This window comes from Penicillium diatomitis (assembly GCF_028827545.1).
Source record: "Penicillium diatomitis strain IBT 30728 chromosome Unknown utg000004l_segment0_segment0, whole genome shotgun sequence".
Classification (NCBI taxonomy): Eukaryota; Fungi; Ascomycota; class Eurotiomycetes; order Eurotiales; family Aspergillaceae; genus Penicillium; species Penicillium diatomitis.
This window is the reverse complement of record NW_026623176.1, coordinates 399,084-420,233: the sequence shown is the minus strand read 5'-3', so window position 1 is coordinate 420,233 and position 21,150 is coordinate 399,084. Positions and strand designations below refer to the sequence as shown.

The window sequence follows — 21,150 nt, the reverse complement described above, 5'->3', positions numbered from 1 at the left end:
CTGAATCTTGCTGTGATATTAGTTGCAAATACCGTCTAGGTTCTGCATATTCTAATGCGCAAAGACTGCGTTTTCTACACTTTGCGCTGGTAGCCGCTTACAAGCTCTCCTACGAACTAAGCCTGCTGACCAAACTGAGCTACTGCTCGGTCGAGGTGAAAGGTGGCAAAGGATGGTACTAAAGACCTGAAGTGAGTATCTTGATATACTTTGACCGTCTGCCGACGCTTATTGAAATAGGCACATGATGCAGTCACGTACACTCTTGGAACTTCCATCTTTACATAGAACCTACTCAACCTAGGTAGTACTCATAATGAATTATGCACAGCAACTGGATACCAACTGCCCGATTGGGGCCACTGGCGGGCATCTCGGGCGGGCTGCACAGAAGCTTAGTCATCTGCAATCGCGGGCCGCCCCCGAGGCCAGGTCGACCCCTCCACTGCACAAGCCCCGCGGCGCAGAACGAAAAGGAATGTTCCGGCGGGCGCTGGACGATTTTTTTTTCAAAACGATAAGAGATCAGACACTCCGCATCTGATCGCGACAGCTGATTTTGTGCGCTCTCATAAATCCAGCAAGACCCATTTATTTCCGATTCAATTAAATTATTGAAAAGATCGCAAAGATGTCGACCGACGCCGACAGCAACCCTCAAGAGTCGCAGTTCCAGAACATTGGCGATCTCGTCGAGCGCAATGACGAGACCGGTGTGATGAGCGTGGAGTCGCTCTGCATGAACTGCCATGAGAATGTATGTGAAGGCCTTTTTGTGCAGCCCCAGCAGCGCCATCGTCTGGAACTTCGCTAAACAAATGTTTTCTCGTTCCAGGGAACTACTCGTATCCTCCTCCTGCGCGTGCCTTTCTTCAAGGACATCGTGGTCGATTCGTTCTACTGCGAACACTGCAACTTCGCCAACAACACTGTCAAGCCCGCTGGCCCCATCTCCCCGTTGGGATTGAAATACACATTAGACGTCCAGAATCCCAACGACCTGCAACGCCAAGTCATCCGATCCGATGCCGCCACCTTCAAGCTTGATACTCTGGGTATTGAGATGCCCAAGGGCGGAGAGATCAGCAACGTGGAGGGCATGATCCAGCGTATGCACGAGTCGCTCTCCAGCGAGCAGCCTCTCCGCAAGGAGCAGGCTCCCGAGCTCCACGATGCCCTTGAGCCCATTATCGCGAAGCTCAAGGCTATCCTCGACCGCGAATTCTTCCCCTTCACCATTACCCTCGACGACCCGACCGGTAACTCTTGGATCGCTCCCAACCCCAGCGACAAGACCAACTACCGCCGTGTGGAATACCCCCGCACACACGAACAGAATGAAGAGCTCGGCATTACTGCCGACCACACTGAACAAGCTGTCGCCAATGCGGTCGATACCGAGAACCCCATGGATTCCGACATCGTCGATGGACAGGTTTACACCCTGCCCGCAGAGTGCCCGAGCTGCACTCGCCCGGTGGCTCTTCACATCAAGAAGGTCTCGATTCCCTACTTCAAGGACGTTCTGATCATGGCTAGCTCCTGCGCCCCGGAAGATGGTGGCTGTTCCTACAAGCAAAACGAGGTGAAGGTGGGCGGTGAAATCCCAGAGAAGGGTCGCCGTATCACCTTGCGCGTGGAGAACGAAGTCGATCTCAACCGTGACGTTCTGAAGTCGGGTACTTGCGCTCTGCACAGCGAAGAGCTCGAGCTGTACCTGGGCGCATCCTCTATTTCCAGTCGCTTCACCACCGTCGAAGGTCTTTTGACCGATATGCGTAAGCAATTGCACGGTAACCTCTATGATCTCGGCTCCGGTGGTGGTGACAGCATGGAGAAGTCCGATAAGGAGAAGTGGGACCGTTTCTTCGATCGCCTCGACCAGGCTATCAACGGCGAACTGAAGTTCACTATCACCCTGGAAGACCCGCTTGCGAACAGCTACGTTCAGGATCTTTGCTCGCCTGCTAAGGATCCTCAGCTGAACATCGAAGATTACGAGCGTACCGACGAGGAGAATGAGGAGCTCGGTCTTAACGACATGAAGACTGAAGGCTACGAGGAGGATGCCAAGGCTGAGAACGAGGAGAAAGCATAGACTTCTGGATTTCGTTATCTTGGGTGTTCGATGTTCATGGCCTTGTTTGTTTCTTTCCTGATGATGATGCATGATGGCGTCTACTGGCGGGTCTTTTTTGTTATTTTGTGGTTCATAAGGTTCTTTGATGACATATCCGTACCAAAAGCTTCACTCCGTAATGTGCTGAGTTCGCGAATTTCATGTTGACTGGTCTCAACCCAAGACTCCTCAGGCGCTATGATTCGTCATGTGTATAGTGAAGACCATGCTTCAGTACACGAAATATAGATTATTGATCTCTTGCTAACAGGGCGTGGACGCAAAGATGAGGGCCGCCAATGCCGGATCAGCTTTGAAACACAGAACGCCATCAACGGCTTCGATCCAGACGCGGCAGGTTATCGAGGGTTGTAGCAGAGTAACTCGTGGTTCGCATCCGCAGCAAAATCTCCCATTGCCGGATGGATGCTCTTTCTCGGCACGAGGCCACTTATCCGCCAGAAGGCTTTTGGTCATTTTGGGAGCAGCAACATTTCACTGTGCTGGCTCACGTGGCAAACGGATTCGCATGTATCGTAACGCGCTGTATCTTGAGCGGTTCGAAACCATCCCCTTCCCTGGGCTGCGAGACTTTGCCCTTCTTGTCAACCTTGACGTTGGCCTTTTCCAACTTGGACAGGACATCCCCGCCCTCATCCTGGGCGCTAAGATTCAGCACCTTTCCGAAGACAGTACTCGCTCCGTCAAGATGTGGCGCAGGCGCAAACGTAATGAAAAACTGACTGCCATTGATTGTTGCTCCCGTTGCGTTTTGGGAACCGGGGGCCGTGGAGTCCTTCACTGGCCGTGAGGCCATGGATAGCACACCACGCGCATTGTGTCTTAGTGTAGGAAGGTGGATTTCTTGGTTCAATGCCGAAGGGTGGTAGATGGAGGTGCCGCCTTTGGGGATTTCGTATGGGAGAATTGGCTTCGTGGATGTTGATTGTTGCGCAGCTGGGCCGAGCGATATATCGCCGCCTTGGATCATAAAGCCCGGAATAAGGCGATGGAAGGGAGTATCATTATAGGCGCCGCATGCGCAGAGGGCAAGGAAGTTCTCTGCTGTCCTTGGAACCGATTCGCAGAACAATTCGACCTTGACATCGCCTTGGGTAGTGTGGAGCTAGGTTCAATCGGAAATGTTAGTCCACTGCGCGGCATCGAGGGCTAGGCTAGAAAGGCATGCTTGCACTAAGAGAGCTTTACTTACCGTGACAGACATGCTGGTGACACCCTGCTCGGTTTCCGGGGTTGTAGAAGCTTCCGGAGGAAGGATGTTTGAGCTTCGAGGCGTGAGCGCTCCAAGAATAATTGCTTGATCTTTGAAGTCCTTATCGCCATCAAATGGCGGCACGATGAATGTGCCCGCCCGGGCGCCCCTACCAGCTTAGTCATGGGTTGCCGCGGTCAGGTACGGGCATCCAGCCCTGTGCCCAGCAATCTGATGCTTTTCTAGGTCATGCAAACATCATATTCAATATTCAATTGGTCCGCATTTTGTTTTGTCAAAAGAAAGGGGTCGTGACAGTAATCGAAACTCATCAAGAAGTGAGCGTCGCACAGAAGATTTCGGAATCAAGAGCAGCATCCCAATCGCGAGCTGTCATTCGCCCTACATATCGAAAATCGAAAACTACAGGAATCCCCGAATCGCGAATCGTAAACAATGAACAGCAGGCCAGTTGAGCAGGCATTAGCCACCCTGGTCCCTACACATGCGGGCGATCTGCCTCAGGAGCTTTTAAGCCTTGCAACGAATCTTGTCGCGCAATCTCGTTCTTTGTCCGCAAGCCTCAAACCCGAAGAGGAAATCGCGCGACCCTATGCCTGCGCGGAGATCGCATGCAGGAGGTATAGGCAACCCTATAATTCCACGTTGTGTTGAGTCCGAAGTATTTTCAATTGCTAATGCTGTGTCATTGATAGATTGACTCGCGCTTTGAAGCTTCCTCCACCACTCGGTCACCCGCCCTGTCCGCCGCGACTTTACAAGAAACTCTACACGTTCCTTGATAAGAGTCTGTCCGCTAGCTCAGTGGGAGCTAAACGATCCGGCAGTGCATCAGTTCCTGGGACACCCTCACGAGCTGGGCCCGGCTCCACGCGAACAACCCCATCGAGGACAGGTGCGACGCCCTCTAAAATCGCGCCTACACCTCGCGGCCTTTACAATACACCTTCCAAAGCCTCCCCATTGAAGAGAAGCCTGAGCGTCGCCGACAAGCTTGAATCGCCGTCAAAATCAGCGCGACGGGTCGCTCCAGAACGGAAAAAGGGACCTTCGGGGTCCACGATCATTCCAGATGCCCCGGCGTGGGTAATGCCTGCGATTCGCACAGTTTGCAAAACGCTGTCGACACCCGCACCTCGCACGACTAGTCTATCACGACCTCCTATCTCGAGAACATTGCCTCCTCATATATTCGCTGGTGTCTCGTCTATCCTCTACCTGACGGCAGGCATGTCCAATGACGAGGAAGGCATGGATCAAGAAACTCTTGATTTTTTGGAGCCAATTGTTTCCATCCAAGGAAACGAAGATGATTTCAAGGAGCTGGTCTACGCCATGATTGTTGCGGTGTATTTCATCGTCCTCGCCCGCCGACGTAGTCCTGCTCCTGACGCCGACGATGAGACGTTGAATAACGACAGCCAAAAGATGGATAAGAAGACATTCACAGAAATGCGACAAACAGCTCTGACCAGTCTCGGCCTACCCAACGCAAAACAGCATCGTGATGATGTAGATCAATGGATTGCCTTGATCATGGAACAAGGCTGGGCATCTGGCAAAGAGTGGTTTGAGAACATTCCGCTCGCAGGCGAACTTCACGGGGAAGACGAAGATGGTACCTCGTATCGCCGCCTCGATGAAGAGGATGCCGCATTTCGTGGTGTCAACTTATCCAAGCGTGGCGACAGCTCCGCCCGTGTTCAGAGGGGATATACCAGTAAAGTTACACATGGCGGGCTTTTGCCAGGTCTAGGAACAATGATGCAGGATCGAGTAGACTATTTGAGCGAGGATCGTCGAGAAGAGTATGTGGAGTGGAAGGCGGAAATTTTGGCCCGCATTGAGGGTGCAACTCCACGAGCTGGACGGGTCTTTGCGTAGGAGCAAGTTGGGTCGTTCTATTGCTTTCAATTCAGGCAAGTGGTGTGAATCTGCATTTTGATACCCTCATAGTGCCATTGAGCGCTATTCTATACATTAATAGAAATCCTCTTTTTGTCTTCTCCGAATGTAATGAATATCCGCGAATTTGCCAGTCTTCCTTTATTTATCCAGCAGTGTCTGAACAAACCCTCAATACCAGATGCTCCGAGTTCGGTGGTGAGGAATGCTCTCGTTGTTCTCCCTCTCCAAGACCTTCATCGTATCGTACAAGAAGAAATCGATCAAGATCGCGTTGATACCATGAATGTTGGCTGCTTGATCGATGTTGTCGCTGGGAAGGGACCCGCCCTTCGTGCTAGCCGCTCTGACCTCTGGATGGCGTTTCTCAATTTCTCGTCTGATAAGCTCCACGCACCAAATACTGGTGCCGCGGAGTTCGACTTCCCAGTTTGAACCGGACACGATGGGCTTTAAGCTGCGAATGTGAGACTCCAAGGAAGGCGAGTAACGCATGCAACCTAATTGGTGGAGCATTTGAGGGATGCGGTAGTCTATCGCGAGATTGTCAAAAGACGCTCGGTAAGAATGACAAGAATGAGGAATTCAAGTCTTACCTGCGAACATGGTGATCTTATCGATGTCGTGGAACTCGCCAAAGCTCTCGCCATTGAAGCAAGCCCACAGATCGGCTACCAGGATCTGGGCGCGCTTGTAGAGACGCACTCTCTTGCCGTTGAAGATGGTCTCGTCGCGGAAGCATTCAAAGTGCTCAGTTACCAGGTTCACCAGCCCAGCGGCAGACTGGTTGGCATCATCGATGCAGTTTGCAAAGCTACCACCAAACTCCTAATGGTATCGGGTTTAGTGATTGACAGAGGGTGCCCCGGCCGATGAGGTTGACACTCACATTGCAGAGGACTTCGCCTGCCTCGCGCATGCATTGGACTCGCTCCTTGAACATTGGAATATCTTCGTCCGTCGCCGAGCGGAACACATGTCGCAATACTTCATCTGTGCAGTTTTCTTCATCGACCCAGAAGTCGGGCGAAGTGATTGGGATGTCTGGATGAACAGCGTCAACACCAACATTCAAAAAGAACATCTTCCAGAGAAAATTTGTCCTCACCCTCATCCAGAGCTCTCTGAATCGCGGCGACCAAACTCCAATATCCGGTCCACCGCCTCCCTCTATACTCGATGCAGAACCGTCTCGACTCCTCCGACTCGCCCGACCAGAAACTGAAATTGAGCAGATCCATCAAAAAGATGAAATCCACCGTCCCCTCATCCTTGGTCTGTGGATGAAGTTCGTGGTCTGACCATGTTTGGGTCGAGTATGATTTCTTTTGCATCATCTGCCATATCGTCTCGGCCGCCTCCTTGGTCTGGGCTGGGTTCAGGGCCACGTCAATGGCATTGTCAAAGATGTATTGAGCGTTCTCCAGGACTTTGGTCTCTGGGGGGACATCTTTGCTCTTCTTGCCACTTAAGCCGAGGTGCTGACGAAGCAGCTCAACCAGCTCTGGGTCTGCTTCATCATCGGAATTGGCATCCACCAGAGGGTTTCTGGTGGGCGTGGCTGGATCCAAGAGAGGCATTATTGGTGAACAATCGACTTTCAGACCAGAATACTATGTTTGTGAAGGGATTGACTTTGAGAGCAATTGAGGTTGAACTGCTCCTTCTGTTTATCCCTTGATCTGTTGGTCTATCTCTTGTGCTGGCGGACCACTTCTGAACTGTTGGAGACGGAGGCCTTTGGGCCAGGAGTTGGTGGATCGATCAGAGCAGGGGTCACTGCAGTTTGCACGCAATGATGAGTCGTCAATTTCACCCACAGGAAGAGATTTGTCTCGTCAATTCTGGTCTCCTGTTTCCAATCCCCTGAAGACACAATGATATCTTTTGTTCCGTTGCCACATGGAAATTTCATCGCAACCCAGACTCTTTGTTTATTACCTAAGCACTGTGTCGCCGTCGCTCGGTCCGTCGGTCGCAGTTGACATGTCCAGTCCAACTTGGAATAAACTCAGTGAATCTCGAGAAGAATGGAAGACTGGGGTTCTGCTAGGCAAACCGGAGCAAGTGAATTGGGATGTCGCTGATCGTGTTTCATCAAGTTCGAGCCATATGTCTCATTCCACAACTCAACCGCTCGAGTCTGTCGAGGACTGTGTGACTGTGTCAAGTGTCAAGTGTAAACCACCTTAAGCACAACCGTCTCAATACTGAGGGTCAAGCCGAGTGAGCAAAACAAATAATTAATCCTCGAGAGAAACAATGAGACATGATGTCAATAACAGACACATAAGACAACTAGATCTTCCTCCTGTAGCCCGACCTGCATAGATCCATTGTAGCCTACCACATACCAGTCTCTAAGCTTATTGTCCATGAACCACGACTCTCCGACTAGTTCACTAAGATCCAATAAGAGCCGCACCACGGATGCACTCGACAACTGCCGGAGCCAATCTGTAGTTCTGTACCACCGATGCCACGGACCTACCACGACAAGCGCACAGAGTCCGTGTCAGAGGCAGAAGCACAACAGCTGTGCCGTCGAAGGACCTTCCATGTGTTGGATGAGAGTTCCAATTGACCATCAACCTTGGACATGTACGAAGTAATAACTAAGCAATAAGCACCGTCGCACAATATTTACGCTGGTCGGCCAATATACCTCTCTGCGGCACTGTACACTTACAGCCAAAGGAACAAGAATGTGACTGCCCAGGGTCTAGCTAGGGTCATAGGATGCCCAGGCCGAACACATTGTGCACGGGAGAGGGCGGGTCGCAGTGGCTCTTACAGAATGCTGGACTGATGCAGATGCGAGATCAACGAGAAATGCACCTGTACATGTGCCGGCAAACGAAGCAGTAAGACTAAGAATGCGATAACCGCAAGTTGTATCGATCTGAACCTCTCGCGCCGGCTTCCTTTCATTCTCATTCAGCTGGCCTGATCTCGGATCTTTCCGCTTATTGGCACCTCCCGCTCAAGGGACAAGCGCACCCTTTCAAATTGGAAGCTCTGCCGTCATCGCATCTACACACCTCACTAGACACCTCGGTCGCCGCGCCTCCGCTTCTCTCACCCTTCCCTTTTCAACTCTTTGTGCTCCAGCGTCACGATCGGCTTTGACAATTCTCCTGGTCTGAAGGCAACCTCTAATGGCTCCTGGAGCCGACCTTTGATCATCCACGAAATCGCCTCCGTCATTGCGCTCCGACGACTCCGGAGCATCTCCAACCATGCGAGCCAGTACAATCAAGCGCTCTTTGGGAGCCGAATTGACCCATAAGATCAAGGAGGTTCGTCGATTGGGAGAATTGGAAGACCTGTGGACAACCACATCTTCGGGAAACACTGCAATCCAGTCGCTAACGGCTTGTCTCTACTAATAGTCCCGGGTGCTCTTGGTCGGTGCTGGCGGCATCGGCTGTGAGTTATTGAAAAACCTCGTCCTCACTGGTTTCGGCGAAGTCCATGTTATCGATCTCGATACCATCGACCTCAGTAACTTGAATCGACAATTCCTCTTTCGACATGAGCATATCAAGAAACCCAAGGCTTTGGTGCGTACCGCCGCTGGCGAGAGATCGCTTGACAGCGCTCATTCCACCGTCTCTTTTGCGCGCGCGGGCACCGACAACTCGATCGGCTCTTCATGTTGCCAAATCAGTCCCATTGAACACACTGACGGATTCTGTGCGGCTTCTAGGTTGCGAAAGAGGTGGCCCATAATTTCCAACCAACCGCGAAATTGGAAGCCTACCATGCGAACATAATGGACAGTCAATTCAGTGTCGGTTGGTTCAAGTCATTCGATATGGTGTTCAACGCCTTGGACAACCTTGCGGCTCGGCGACACGTGAACAGCATGTGCCTGTCAGCCGGGGTACCGTTGATCGAGAGTGGGACTACCGGATTCAACGGCCAGGTGCAGGTTATCAAAGGGGTGGGTCACATCTACGAAGACAGCGACTTCGCACATGGAAAGACACTGATGAGGTCAAGCAGGGGGAAACCGAATGTTATGACTGCAATCCAAAAGCGACGCCCAAGACTTTCGCCATCTGCACAATTCGCACAACACCAACACAGCCCATCCACTGTATCGTGTGGGCGAAGAGCTACCTTCTACCGTGAGACTCACGCCGCTAGGAGCCGGTCCAGAAAAGCATACTGACGCTTCTGAATTAGACATCTCTTCGGCGCGAGCGAGGAGGAAGCGGCTGAGCTGGACACCACAGAGAGCTCCGAGAATGGTAAGTTCATGTTGCAAGGCTTGGAAACTAGGCGCAACACACTCCGATTGCATGCAATGCAAACTGACAAATGCTCTTCCAGCCGATGAAATCGCAAATTTGCGCAAGGAGGCACAGACCTTGAAAGAGGTTCGCAAAGCCATGGGAACGGATCAATTCTTTGAAACTGTGTTTAAAATGGTGTTCGAGGCGGATATAGAACGACTACGGGCCATGGCGGATGCTTGGAGGAATCGTGAGCCTCCAAAGGTGCTCGCCTTCAAGGACCTCCTGGAACGTTCCCAATCGACCGTGGCTCCCAGTTCAAGCGCAGACCAAAGATCATGGTCGGTGGAAGAGAACTTTATGATGTTCAAAGACAGGTAGGTATTCGTCTATATGTAGCTTGGGCGACAAGTACTGACCTTTCCATAGCCTGACTCGGCTGAGTAAAAGATATAAGGAAATCCAGAACAGGGCATCTCCAGAAGATCCCGAGCCAATCTTGACATTCGACAAGGACGATGAGGATACGCTGGACTTTGTTACCGCCACCGCAAATCTTCGGGCTGAAGCTTTCCATATGGGCTTGACTTCGAAGTTTGACACGAAACGTGAGGCTAACTCTGAACATCGAGCGGTGACCATACCTTACTGACACACTGATAGAAATGGCGGGCAACATCATCCCGGCTATTGCAACAACGAACGCGATGACTGCTAGTCTTTGTGTGTTGCAGTCTTTCAAGGTTCTCCGAAACGATCTGTCGAGTGCGAAGACTGTAAGCACACTTTTCCGGTCTGCTGCTCTTCCAGTAATTACTAATTCAATTTGCATCGAAAGGTATTCCTTGAACGGTCTGGCCAGAGAGCGATCAACTCCGAAGCTCTTCGCCCTCCTAATAAGAAGTGCGAAGTGTGCAACGTTGCGCGTGGTATTCTCACGATCGCTCCCAATGCGACGGTCGAGAATCTGGTGCAAGGGGTCCTTCAACCGGACTTTGGCTACACAGATGAGCTCTCCATTCGAGTAGGTCAGGAGATCATCTATGGACCTGACATGGAAGAAAATATCTCCATGAAGCTATCAGAATTTGGGATCAAGCACGACACTACCTTGACTGTCGTTGACGAGGATGACAGAGAGCAAGATCCTCGCGTCAACTTAGAGTGCTGGGTCACGGAAAGGTCAGTTTGGCAGCAAGATGCTTTCCTCCGAGGGTATAGCGTGGCTAACACAAGCTTCAGAAACGAATCGGAGCCACCTTCAAAGCCCATTACATTGGAGGTTAAAGGCGAGATCCCAAGGATGCCTGCACTGGCCAAGGCAGACGCACCCCTTGCAGACTCTGTGGATCTTCCAACGGCTGCAGAATTGACCTTGCCCGATGAAGAAGCCCCCTTAATCGTCACGGATGGCGCTAATGGCCTCGGAAAACGTAAACGCGAAGGGGAGGAGGAACCTGTCACAAACGGGCACGTTGATAAAAAGGTTGCGGGCGAGTCATTGCAGACGACGAATGACGCCGTGGTCGTCGTTGACGATGACCAGAACGGTGCCATTGTGATCGATGATTAGATCACTATATAATGGCACGGCGTAGCGACCATCAGGCGTCTGCCTACTTATCGTCTACCGCAGCCCCCATGGCCGAGAATGGAGGGCACAGCAGCCTTCTCCCGCTGTAGCCAAATGATGTACCACAACAACTACTTATTATCAAAACCCACAACGCGCAATCAGACATGACGGGATGTAGTCAATTGCACCAGCTTTAGACATCTAGCTTGTTGCTCGAAGAGTGGGTCATAGGATTAAGGAATCCTGCTCATCTCCCGATTTACGAGACGTACACTGTCCCTCCATTCATGCCAACGGGCAGCTAAACTGCACTTAGACCCCCGTCGAGATTTAATACACAATTATTGGCATATTCGTTCTGGGCCAGAAAGACCGCCGCATCGGCGATTTCCTTTGGATCCCCAAAACGTTGAAGAGGGATCAAGCTTGTTAGCCTCTCGACCTCGCCAGGAGAAAAGCCCTCGATCATGGGAGTCGCAATATACCCCGGGACAATCGCATTACACCGAATCGCCATATTCCTGGAAGACGTAGCATTCTCTGCGGCTAACGCTCGTGTCAGACCTAAAAGCCCCGCCTTGGATGCAGCGTATGGCACTGCGCCAGTCCCAGCCTTGAGTGCCAAGAGTGACGATATGTTGATAATGCACTTTGAGGCTGGTGTTCCTTCAGACGGGGAAGCTTTGCGATTGCGAACTCTGCTTCTGATAGCAGCGCGTAAGAATGCGCGCGAGGTAAGTATGGCGCCTTCCAAGTTCGTGCGAAGAATGCTGGAGATGTCGGACAAGTCTAGTTTCGTCAGAAGATTGGACACTGATATGCCTGCTGCATTGACGAGCACGTCTACATTGGCCTAGACATATGGACGAAAGTAAGTATTGTGAATCCTATCAATCTTGAACCTGTCTAAGTCGTGAACTTGACACAATCATTTCCATGGATAAACGAACCATATTTTGTTCCAGTTCCCGCATCCATCCCCCAGCCTCTCCCACATCCCCAACAAGCAATTGAACTTTCTGTGATGTGGTGCTGAGTTTCGTGGATGGCGTGAGCTTCTCAGCGGCCCTTCGTAGCCTTTCCTCTGATCTGCCAACTAGAATGATAGTCGAGGCGCCTTCTAGCAAGAAGCGTTCAGCGATGGCATAGCCAATGCCGGACGTCCCTCCAGTGACCATGCATGTGCGCCCTGATAGCCGGCCTGCTGACTCATGTCTGGCAATTTGATCGGACTGCTGCGATAAGGTAGGTGTAGGCGACATCGCATGCGATAATATTGGTGACGATGATGAGAGTCGGAGCTGTCTACTCGTAACAGCTTTCCAGCTGATGTCATATGTTTGGCGATGCGCGATCGCGGAGAGGGGTGAGACCTGTGCCCGAAAGAATGACCGCATCTTCAAGGGAGCTGCCATTGAGGATGACTACTACCTTCACCACTCTAGCCGTGCGCAATACATTCAGACAAGCTAAGTATCGCAAGTTCGGACGATTCGCGATTCACGTGCTTTGGAAAGGAGTGGAAGCCGCATAGAGAGGGCTGAGCCGCTTATCGATAAAAAGAGCAATACGTGCCTTATCGGTTCTTGGTTATCGCTTATCGGTTATCGTAGTGGGTGTTCTTGACAAGCTTGATTTGAGCCTCAAGGTCCTCGACTTGGATTTGACATCAGCCGCCTTAGGCCATCTTACAACTGTGTCAAAATGGCAAGCCAGACTCAATCTGTCTACGTGACGCTTGTCTCTAGCGATGGATTCGAATTTATCATTCCTCGCAGCGCTGCCTGCATATCTGGCACAATTCGGCGTATGCTCGACCCAGCAAGTAAGTCCAAACCGAATCGCCACAGCTGAAATCGAGAATTCAGTGAGGGACAGTCACGCTAATTCTGCAAAATCATCGTGGCAGGTAAATTCTCGGAGGCTCTGACAGGTCGGTGTGTACTCGAAACACTAAAGTACGTCACGGCCGAATCACTCCTCTCTTCCCTGAGATTGCGTGACATAGCAACATGAGCAAGTGCTAACCGTTTCACCTTGTCCACTGTAGTGGTGTTGTTTTGGAGAAAGTCTGCGAGTACTTTTTGTATAATGAGAAGCACAAGGATCAGGCCAATGTCCCAGATATGGAAATTCCAGCTGAACTGTGTCTGGAGCTTCTGATGGCTGCTGACTACCTGGACACCTGATCTTGGACTGTCTGGAATACTGTGAGAGCTCTTTCTCTAATTGCTCTCTCAACTTTGTTCCTGGCTAACAATCAAATTTTCTTTGTCCGGATATGCTTTACAGACGATTTATGGCGTGACGATCAACCTATACTTTCATATTTTTCATTTCACTTTTGGGCTTGGCGAAAGTTCACTCTCGATCATTGGAGTCCATATGTCCATAAACACCCTCCAGCCACCTTCAGATGGATCTTCACGGATACCCACACCGTCAGACCAGGGGTTCCTGAAATTTGAACCTCTTTATCAAGGCCATCCAAGCATCATACATTCGATCTGATATGCACCGTGAACGAATGAGTCTAAAATGAATGGCAGATCAAAACAATAGCTCTTCCTTTGTTGGGCTTTTCTTAAAGTCGCTCGGTCGTCCATATTGAGTCGATTGACAGACCAGCCTTCACTTGAGCTACATGAAAATGATCGAAGTACTCATTTACAAAGTACCACGTCGCATAATGCTTTAAATCGAAACGTGGCTTTTGTATTTTCTTTGGCATTGGCATGTAAAACCACCTATGATCAACTGATGACTGAGACCATAGCAGGTAGTGTCGGCAGCGCTTTACTCAATTGCCCCTTACTTCAACAATAGGCAAACTCGTAGTAATGGTTCAAACGTCACAGGCATGCACTTTACTCGAAGACTTCCAGGTCTCGTACTCTGCAAACACGTCTACGGCATTGAGCCCCGGCCCCGCCGCCCGCTCATGTCAAGCTGACTCAGCCGGGCTTATCACCCGCCCCATCCCCCCATATGCTTCATCAACTTCTCCTCGACAGTAAGAAACAGTGTCTGTTAGCCTTTTCTTCTTCTCTTGATTCTCCTGCCTTATATTCATGCACCTGCTGTACTGAGCTACACTTCTTTTTTGGCAGCAGAAAAGAACACGCCAACCCGGGGGGGTTCACCCCCTACTGCGTCCCACCTCGGTCCTCGACGGGCTATCGATAACTAATTACAGATACCCCATGAATTGCCCTTCGCCATGTCAGGAATCCTCGAGTCAGTTCCCGTGACTGGCAGTACCGCTACTGCTGCAGCCTTCAATGGAATCAATGATAGTGCCTCCTTAACCTCAGTCCCTGCTGTTCTCTCTTATTCCCTCGACCTCTTGGCCCTCCCGTTTCGCGCGCTCAGCCACGCGGAAACATTCGCATTCAATACAGTCCCTCGGCACATCGCGCAACTTACAGGCCTCAACAACATCAATCTCAATCTGTGGGGGAGAGCGGCCCCAACAGCAGGGCAACATGGCTTAGAAGGCAACGCCGTAGCTGCTGCTGCGGGCGCAGCAGGTGAAGCGGCCGCTGGATACGGTGATAGCTGGTTTGTGACCGAGTCAATGCAGACAATGCGGAAAGTCTGGGGATTTTTCGGCTATTTGACCAGCATCTGGTCTTTCGCTTGTCTCATCGAGGTCAGTTGTGTTCAGGAACTTCGGAGCAGCATATCCAGTACTGACTATTACTTAGGCCCTGGTCCTAAATCGGATAACCATCTACGCTTCTACTCGACGCCATCTGCGATTGGGCTGGGAAAGGCGCCTCGCACTGCGCATTATTCCGATCGTCTTGTTCATGATGCAGATCATGTCGCTACTCCGAGGCATTCGATGTCAGTCGTCGCCGAGTTTCCCTGAACTGCGTTACGGCAACCCCCGCAAACCCCTGTCCTTTGACTACGCAACCCAAGGGGGAGCGCTCTACACAATAAGCTCGCGCTTGATGTTTTGGGAATCCGACTCCCAGGCGTGCAGTGCCGTGAACATGGAGCGCGTTCCTGGTAGTCCGGACATCCCAAACGGATCTTACTCTCTACTGTGGCCGGTCTTCCTGGTATTATGTCTGAGTCATTTCATCGAGACCCTGGTCTGCGCTTTGCAAGGGCGACCCGTGATGACCGAGACGGGAATGTCGATCTTCGAGCATTCGCTTGCTTTTGCCGAAGCTGAATCTATGATCAGCAAGTCGATAGGACTGGGTCTCTTTGGCCTGGCCAAGAGAAGTCCCTTGGCAGAGAGCACATCAGCAGCAGGGGAGTCTGCGACCCCTCTGCAGCTCTTGAGTAGAGCACAGATTTTGGAGCGAATGAATGTCACACCAGAGCTTCTGCTTATCGTTCTGATCTCCTGCTGCAACAGTTTATCTTCGCACCTCCTGGATGTCTTTGGCAAACAGAGCCGATATCGCTTGGTCAATACTACTTTTTGGGGTATCTGTTTCATGGTTGCCATGCTCTGGGGCCTCGAAAACGGGCCTCCCATCAGCACTGAAACTGGAGTGCTCAAATTTCCGACTGTCTGCATTGTCGGTTTCATTCCGCATTTGCTTGTCCTGTTCGGTATCACTTCCTGCTTCGTGATCTATGGCTTGGCCCTTGTCATCACCGCATTCTCTTTGCCTTTGGAAGAAGGCCAATCTGTGACTTTTCGAGAGCGGCTTGCGCTGGCGCACGACAATATGCAGGGCTCGAATCAAATACGCGGCATTCGTGTCAATAGGCATGAGGATTTTTACACAACTTTGCTTCGCGTTGGCTATGTCTCCCTTACAGCCGCCAGCGAGGCGGTCTTTTTGAATGAAGGCAAAGCGGTCGTTGCCAAACAGATGACCTGGCTGGAGAGAGAGCGACTGGCAGAGATTGAAGAGTCTCGGAGAGAAAGAGAGTCTCATCGAACACCGCAAAACCATTTCGAAGGACCATTGTTCGATGCTGTGGGATTTGGTGGGTTCGACTTGCCCGAGCGAAGGAGAGAATGGCAAAGTGGATACAAACAGGAAAAGAAAATCGAGATGCCGAAGAGCGGATCGCGACAGGTTCGACCACAGGCCGAACTAGGAGGAGTAGGCGCAGTTCGAGCATCTGTACGACTGCGGCATTGCATCTCATTCTTCCGCGCTATCGGATTGCTCATACTTCGCTGGGTCGTGTACGGCTTTGGTCGTTTACTTGAACGGCTCGGTGTTCATGCCCGTCCGCTTTGGCTTAAACGTTTGTCTGGCACACACAGAAATGATGCAGTCCCGAAAAGGTCGTCTCCATCGGGGCCCGTGGATTTTTGGGTCCTCACGGATGATGGAGAGCTCGAGCTTCCCGATGACCATGAATTTGACGTGGAATTAGAGATGCAGAAACAAGATCGATCCCGACCAGGCATGTGGGACGCAGCCGACGAGCGTCGGCTGGACGAGAGACTTTACAGCTGGTGGAAAACAGGAGGATCGTGGGGCAACCAGGATCATACGCCTGATTACAACCCACCCATGGACGACGACGATGACACAACAAGTGTGGTATCCATGTCAACTTGTGGTACCGAATCAGAGTGGGAAGACGAGGACGGACTCTCTGACGGACGCCGAACTCCTACGCAATCGAACCCATACCCCCAGTATTCTCGCGAAAGCACCCCTGCCCCGGAGCCATTGTTGGACATGAGCACATTCGCTCGTCTCCTTGACCCTCGAGACCGAGAGAGTAGGGAAGAAGCTCGCATTCTGGCCGCACATCTCAATACCGGCCGAGAGCCCAATCGAATCATGACCCGCAGTCAATACAAAAAACAGCTGGAAAAGGAAAACTCGCGAGTCCTTTTGTCATCCCGCCTACATGCCCGTGCACCCAATGTTGCAGCGCAGGGTCAACGCCGAAAGCCATCGAGCGAGGAAGAGATGGAGATACTTGAGCAGCTTATTCTATCCCGCCGCGCCGAAATGGCTTCAAGCTCAGACCCTAGCACATGGGAATCTGGCGCGACGGGACTAGGTCCCAACGGGCCTCCGTGTGTTGTGTGCCAAACCAACCCTCGGTCCATCATCACCTGGCCCTGTCGTTGCCTCTGTATCTGCGAGGACTGTCGCGTGAGTCTTGCGATGAACAATTTTGGCAGCTGTGTGACTTGTCGACAGGATGTTGGTGGATTCATGCGACTCTGGGTACCTTAAGTGGGTGGTGGTGGTGGTTGATGAATCCGCTTGCGTCTGTTCGAGGGGAAATTTTCTTTTCGTTTTTCTCGCTTGGACATTTTATTGAATGGACAGGGCGCCCTGCCGAATATTCTAACAACTTTCGTCTATTAGCTTCGCAGACTTTCTTATAAAGACGACACTGTCGACATTTTGTATTATAGGTAATTTATAGTTTTAGCCAAAGTGTTCGTAACGTTGGCGACTTCCCAGTGTTCCACAGCTTGCATGGGTTCATTTTATCTTTTTGATGATCCTTTCTCTTCGCCTCATCTGCGTGTCCACACACCTAGATACAATGTTAGTAAAAAATCAAGGGATATTCATATCCATTGTCACAATCAGGAAGGGCTTCCTTTTTCCTGTTGCCATGACCTGCAGCCTCTCAAGGCTCGCACAGAGACTGTTAACATGATGCTGTACCCTCACAAGGCTCGCATAGGAGACTGTTAACATGATGCTGTGCCTTGTACTCCCAAAAATGACTTGATATAATTTTCTCTTAGTACATCAAGGTCGATGCCATCCCCCCCCAACCCCTTCTCTTGGAAAGACCTGTATACCAAGCACAACGCCCTCATTATTCCCCCTTCTCCAACGCCCTATAAACCGGCTCCCACATCTGCGCCCGAATCCACTCCCTCAACTCATCATCGTCGGCCGGAATCCCTTCCTGGCCCGCGAGTCCTTCTTTCTCCGCGCATCGGATCACCCCAGCCGCAATGTTGACGCTTATCTCACGCACGTCTTCGACGTCCGGAAGGAGAGGTCGAGAGGGATCCTCGAGAGCGGGAGATTTGGCTTGGAGGGCTTCGGTGGCTGCCACGAGCATCTTTTTGGAGACGAGGCGGCTGCGTGAGAGCACGGCGCCGAGTCCGATGCCGGGGAAGCAGGTGGAGTTGTTGCATTCCGCTGTGAGGGGAAGAAGAGTGTTAGAAGTGGACTGTGTTGAGGTGTGTGTGGTTGGAGAATGGCATGCTTGAAAGGTAGAGAGAAAGGGAAATGATGATGAAGTGCAAAGCGGGGTGAGGAATTACCAATCTCGTATTTCTGACCCTTATATTCCACGGGAGCGAAGGGACTCCCAGTGGCGGTCAAGACCTTTCCATCAGTCCAATTATACAGATCCTGTGGTTTGGCTTCATGCAGACGAGTAGGATTACTCAGGGGGAAGATGATGGGACGCTCGACGTGCTTTGCCATCTCGCGGACAATTTCTTCGCTGAAAGCCCCTGGCTTGGTGGATGTCCCGATCAGGACATGAGGTTTGACTTGACGGACCACGGCGAGAAGATCCAGATTGGTGTCGTTTGGCCACTCATTGTCGTCTCTGGCAAATGTGGCTTGGGCGGGAGTGAGCTTGTCACCGTGAGATTTGAGGAGAAGGCCAGGTTTGTCGATGCACCTGTGTTGGAAAAGGTGTGACGAACTTGTCAGCGATGCAGTTTTACAGGGTGTTGGGCAGTGTTATATTCAGCAAGCATGAAGGGCATTGGTGGATCTTGGCTCGCTGGTGTATGTCCTGTCTAGTCAAGAGGCCTCAGACTCACCATATTTGTTGACAAGCGTCGTCCTTGGACTTATGAGATTGAGCGACCATTGCTTCCACTATTTGCTCCGCAATACCAGTTCCGGCAGTTCCGGCGCCAAAGATGACCACACGAGCATTCTCAAGAGGAAGTTTGCTAACACTCAGAGCTGCAAGCATGGCCGCCAAAGTGACGCAGCCTGTGCCTTGGATGTCGTCGTTGAAGCATGGAATCTGTGGCTGATATTTGTCCAGGATTCTCTTTGCATTCGAGAGACCAAAGTCCTCGCTGATCAACATCACGTTAGACAGAATCCTGATGGCAGATGGACGATAAAACGCAAGGCAAGGTGGTCTCACAAGTGAATATAAGCGTTGGGGAAGCGTTTTCTGGCCGTTTGCACAAACTTGTCCACAAATTGGTCGTATTCCTCGCCTCGAACCCGTCGCTCTTTGAGGCCGAGGTAGAGTTCATCGTTGAGCAGCTCTTCGTTCTGAATTGGCAGAGTCAACGACACTTGATCCATTGGGGAATTTGATTTTCTAGGCTCACATTTGTCCCACAGTCCAGCACGACGGGCAATTGACGTGACGGATGAATTCCGGCACAGAGAGTCGTGATCACCAGTTTGGCAACTGAGATTAGAACGGCACCGATACCCTGATCTCCGATGCCTAGAATCTGACCAACTCCCAAAAGAATGAGAAATTGCTCGACTGATCGCTCGACTGATCGCTCGACGTCCAGTCCGAATGGAAAAGTCATTTGGTGCAACCTTACCTCTTCTCCATCGCTGACCACAATGTAATCAATATCCTCGGGCTCGCCACCAAATGCCGCGAAGCTTTCCTCGATTGCGTCTTGGTCTCGAATGCTCAGAAAGCAGCCCTCGGGCTTGCGGAATAGACGAGAGTAATTCTGAATTGCGTCTCCTTCCGTTGGTGTGTAGATCACACTGAACATTTCTTTGAGGTGGTTTTGTAACAGCTGCGAAGAGTCTCAGTCAAGGTCGTTGCCCCAGCTGAAGAAGCAGAATTGTAGGGGCGAAGACTGAGGAACAGTCTGTGTCTAGCCTTACCTTGTAATACAAAACCTCGTTCTGCGCTTTCATGCTCGCCATAAACGTGTTCTTGGCCAGGTCACTTTCACAGTTGGTATATTGCTGGTAGGCTCGGTCGACTTGCTCGTCCAGTGTCTGGACATTTGGAGGCAGCAACCCAGTGAGTTTGAATGCCGTGCGCTCATCCTTGGGATGGGCCGAGCCCTTGTTGAAATGGGACGATGTCAGCAACGAAGTGCCCTGGAGAGGACATTTCATGGGACCCGTGGCTGCGCGAGGCAAATGACTGAACTTGGAATTGTTTGTCATCTTCACGCTTGATTTGATCTTGCCTTGGGAGATGAGAATGGTAGTTCCTTTGGTCTTCTGAGATTGGCTTGGTACTGCTGGGCAGTACGACAAGCTCAAGTGGGGGGAAAGGGACAAGCCGAGGCCTTGCAAGTCACGATCAGGCAGTTGTGTGAGTGCTTGAAGTCGATTGTGGCTCGCAAATCTATCTGCTGGTTCTAATATAAGAGATGGATGGAAATATTTTCGGTCCAAACAAACGCAAAGTCAATCAGCTTGTGGCGTGGATACAAAAACAAAGTTGAAGTATCGAATGCCTCGTGGCAGCTGCGTAGAGGTAAACACATGGTCAACCTGAACCCCGCGGCCCGCATAACTGATGTCATGCCACTGACCCGCCAGTTCGCGGAACGTTCCGGATTGGTCTGTGATTTCCCTGCACGTGCAGCGCAGTCTTCGTGGTGTGCAGCACTAGACCTCATAGTAGTAGGCGACTGATAGCTTACCGCAGGATATTGATGTCCAAACAAGCCAAAAGACTAGAATATACCAACACGCATGTTCTGGTATGCCCGGGAACAGTATATTGGAAGTAATTAAGTATCGCACCGTTACGGCTTACGGCTGGTTACGACTCTGCGTAGCCACCAAGCCCACAATCCCGCCGTAACAAAAGATGCATTCGATTAGAGATTGATTCCAAAATAAACCGTAGTAAGATAATCCTCCGCAAAATACCCTCAGGCGACCATATCAACACCGGTGGAGATATTTCTTGTCGTCGGAAAACGGTTCTCGGGGTTATAGTCTGTCCCCTTATGGTACGTTTGAACGTCAGTCTACTACGGTTCCATCAGATGCGTCGATTCATGTCTTGGGTCCACCTGAACCACTCCCGAAGATTGCCCACTGCGAGGTCGTCAGACAGATGAAGACGATACAGTCTCAAGTCCGAATGTCACTCATCGGAGTATAAATTTCCAGCTCTTGGCTAGGTA

At 51.2% G+C, this 21,150-nt stretch overlaps 9 protein-coding genes across 9 annotated transcripts; 5 read left to right on the top strand and 4 right to left on the bottom strand.

Annotated features, from left to right (window-relative positions):
* Window positions 1-631: 631 nt before the first annotated feature.
* zpr1 (zinc finger-containing protein ZPR1) lies at window positions 632-2,098 on the top strand (the record flags this gene model as incomplete). Its single annotated transcript, XM_056933073.1, has 2 exons — window positions 632-757; window positions 836-2,098. 2 exons carry the CDS (start codon window positions 632-634, stop codon window positions 2,096-2,098), a joined length of 1,389 nt encoding a protein of 462 aa, XP_056790614.1.
* A 529-nt stretch (window positions 2,099-2,627) lies between these two features.
* Window positions 2,628-3,344, bottom strand: cyp5 (uncharacterized protein; the record flags this gene model as incomplete). The annotated part of the gene is made up of 2 exons (XM_056933072.1): window positions 2,628-3,245; window positions 3,333-3,344. The coding sequence occupies 2 exons, from the start codon at window positions 3,342-3,344 to the stop codon at window positions 2,628-2,630; spliced, it is 630 nt and encodes a 209-aa protein (XP_056790613.1).
* Window positions 3,345-3,788: 444 nt separating this feature from the next.
* N7539_003469 (uncharacterized protein) lies at window positions 3,789-5,237 on the top strand (the record flags this gene model as incomplete). The annotated part of the gene is made up of 2 exons (XM_056933071.1): window positions 3,789-3,973; window positions 4,049-5,237. The coding sequence occupies 2 exons, from the start codon at window positions 3,789-3,791 to the stop codon at window positions 5,235-5,237; spliced, it is 1,374 nt and encodes a 457-aa protein (XP_056790612.1).
* Window positions 5,238-5,429: 192 nt separating this feature from the next.
* Window positions 5,430-6,838, bottom strand: N7539_003468 (queuosine 5'-phosphate N-glycosylase/hydrolase; the record flags this gene model as incomplete). Its single annotated transcript, XM_056933070.1, has 4 exons — window positions 5,430-5,791; window positions 5,855-6,086; window positions 6,148-6,302; window positions 6,367-6,838. The coding sequence occupies 4 exons, from the start codon at window positions 6,836-6,838 to the stop codon at window positions 5,430-5,432; spliced, it is 1,221 nt and encodes a 406-aa protein (XP_056790611.1).
* Window positions 6,839-8,488: 1,650 nt separating this feature from the next.
* On the top strand, window positions 8,489-11,072 carry N7539_003467 (E1 ubiquitin-activating protein ubaB; the record flags this gene model as incomplete). The annotated part of the gene is made up of 10 exons (XM_056933069.1): window positions 8,489-8,557; window positions 8,651-8,821; window positions 8,968-9,204; window positions 9,267-9,391; window positions 9,450-9,514; window positions 9,597-9,876; window positions 9,929-10,107; window positions 10,163-10,275; window positions 10,338-10,681; window positions 10,742-11,072. Coding segments are annotated over 10 exons (1,914 nt in total), but the record flags the coding sequence as incomplete, so codon positions are not given.
* Window positions 11,073-11,376: 304 nt separating this feature from the next.
* On the bottom strand, window positions 11,377-12,337 carry N7539_003466 (SDR family NAD(P)-dependent oxidoreductase; the record flags this gene model as incomplete). Its single annotated transcript, XM_056933068.1, has 2 exons — window positions 11,377-11,928; window positions 12,026-12,337. 2 exons carry the CDS (start codon window positions 12,335-12,337, stop codon window positions 11,377-11,379), a joined length of 864 nt encoding a protein of 287 aa, XP_056790609.1.
* A 442-nt stretch (window positions 12,338-12,779) lies between these two features.
* Window positions 12,780-13,264, top strand: N7539_003465 (elongin C; the record flags this gene model as incomplete). Its single annotated transcript, XM_056933067.1, has 3 exons — window positions 12,780-12,900; window positions 12,985-13,033; window positions 13,126-13,264. The coding sequence occupies 3 exons, from the start codon at window positions 12,780-12,782 to the stop codon at window positions 13,262-13,264; spliced, it is 309 nt and encodes a 102-aa protein (XP_056790608.1).
* Window positions 13,265-14,295: 1,031 nt separating this feature from the next.
* On the top strand, window positions 14,296-17,254 carry N7539_003464 (putative ubiquitin-protein ligase (Asi3); the record flags this gene model as incomplete). Its single annotated transcript, XM_056933066.1, has 2 exons — window positions 14,296-14,727; window positions 14,783-17,254. The coding sequence occupies 2 exons, from the start codon at window positions 14,296-14,298 to the stop codon at window positions 17,252-17,254; spliced, it is 2,904 nt and encodes a 967-aa protein (XP_056790607.1).
* Window positions 17,255-17,855: 601 nt separating this feature from the next.
* N7539_003463 (NAD-dependent malic enzyme) lies at window positions 17,856-20,173 on the bottom strand (the record flags this gene model as incomplete). Its single annotated transcript, XM_056933065.1, has 6 exons — window positions 17,856-18,187; window positions 18,313-18,680; window positions 18,826-19,092; window positions 19,164-19,297; window positions 19,357-19,791; window positions 19,883-20,173. 6 exons carry the CDS (start codon window positions 20,171-20,173, stop codon window positions 17,856-17,858), a joined length of 1,827 nt encoding a protein of 608 aa, XP_056790606.1.
* Between the last annotated feature and the right edge of the window lie 977 nt (window positions 20,174-21,150).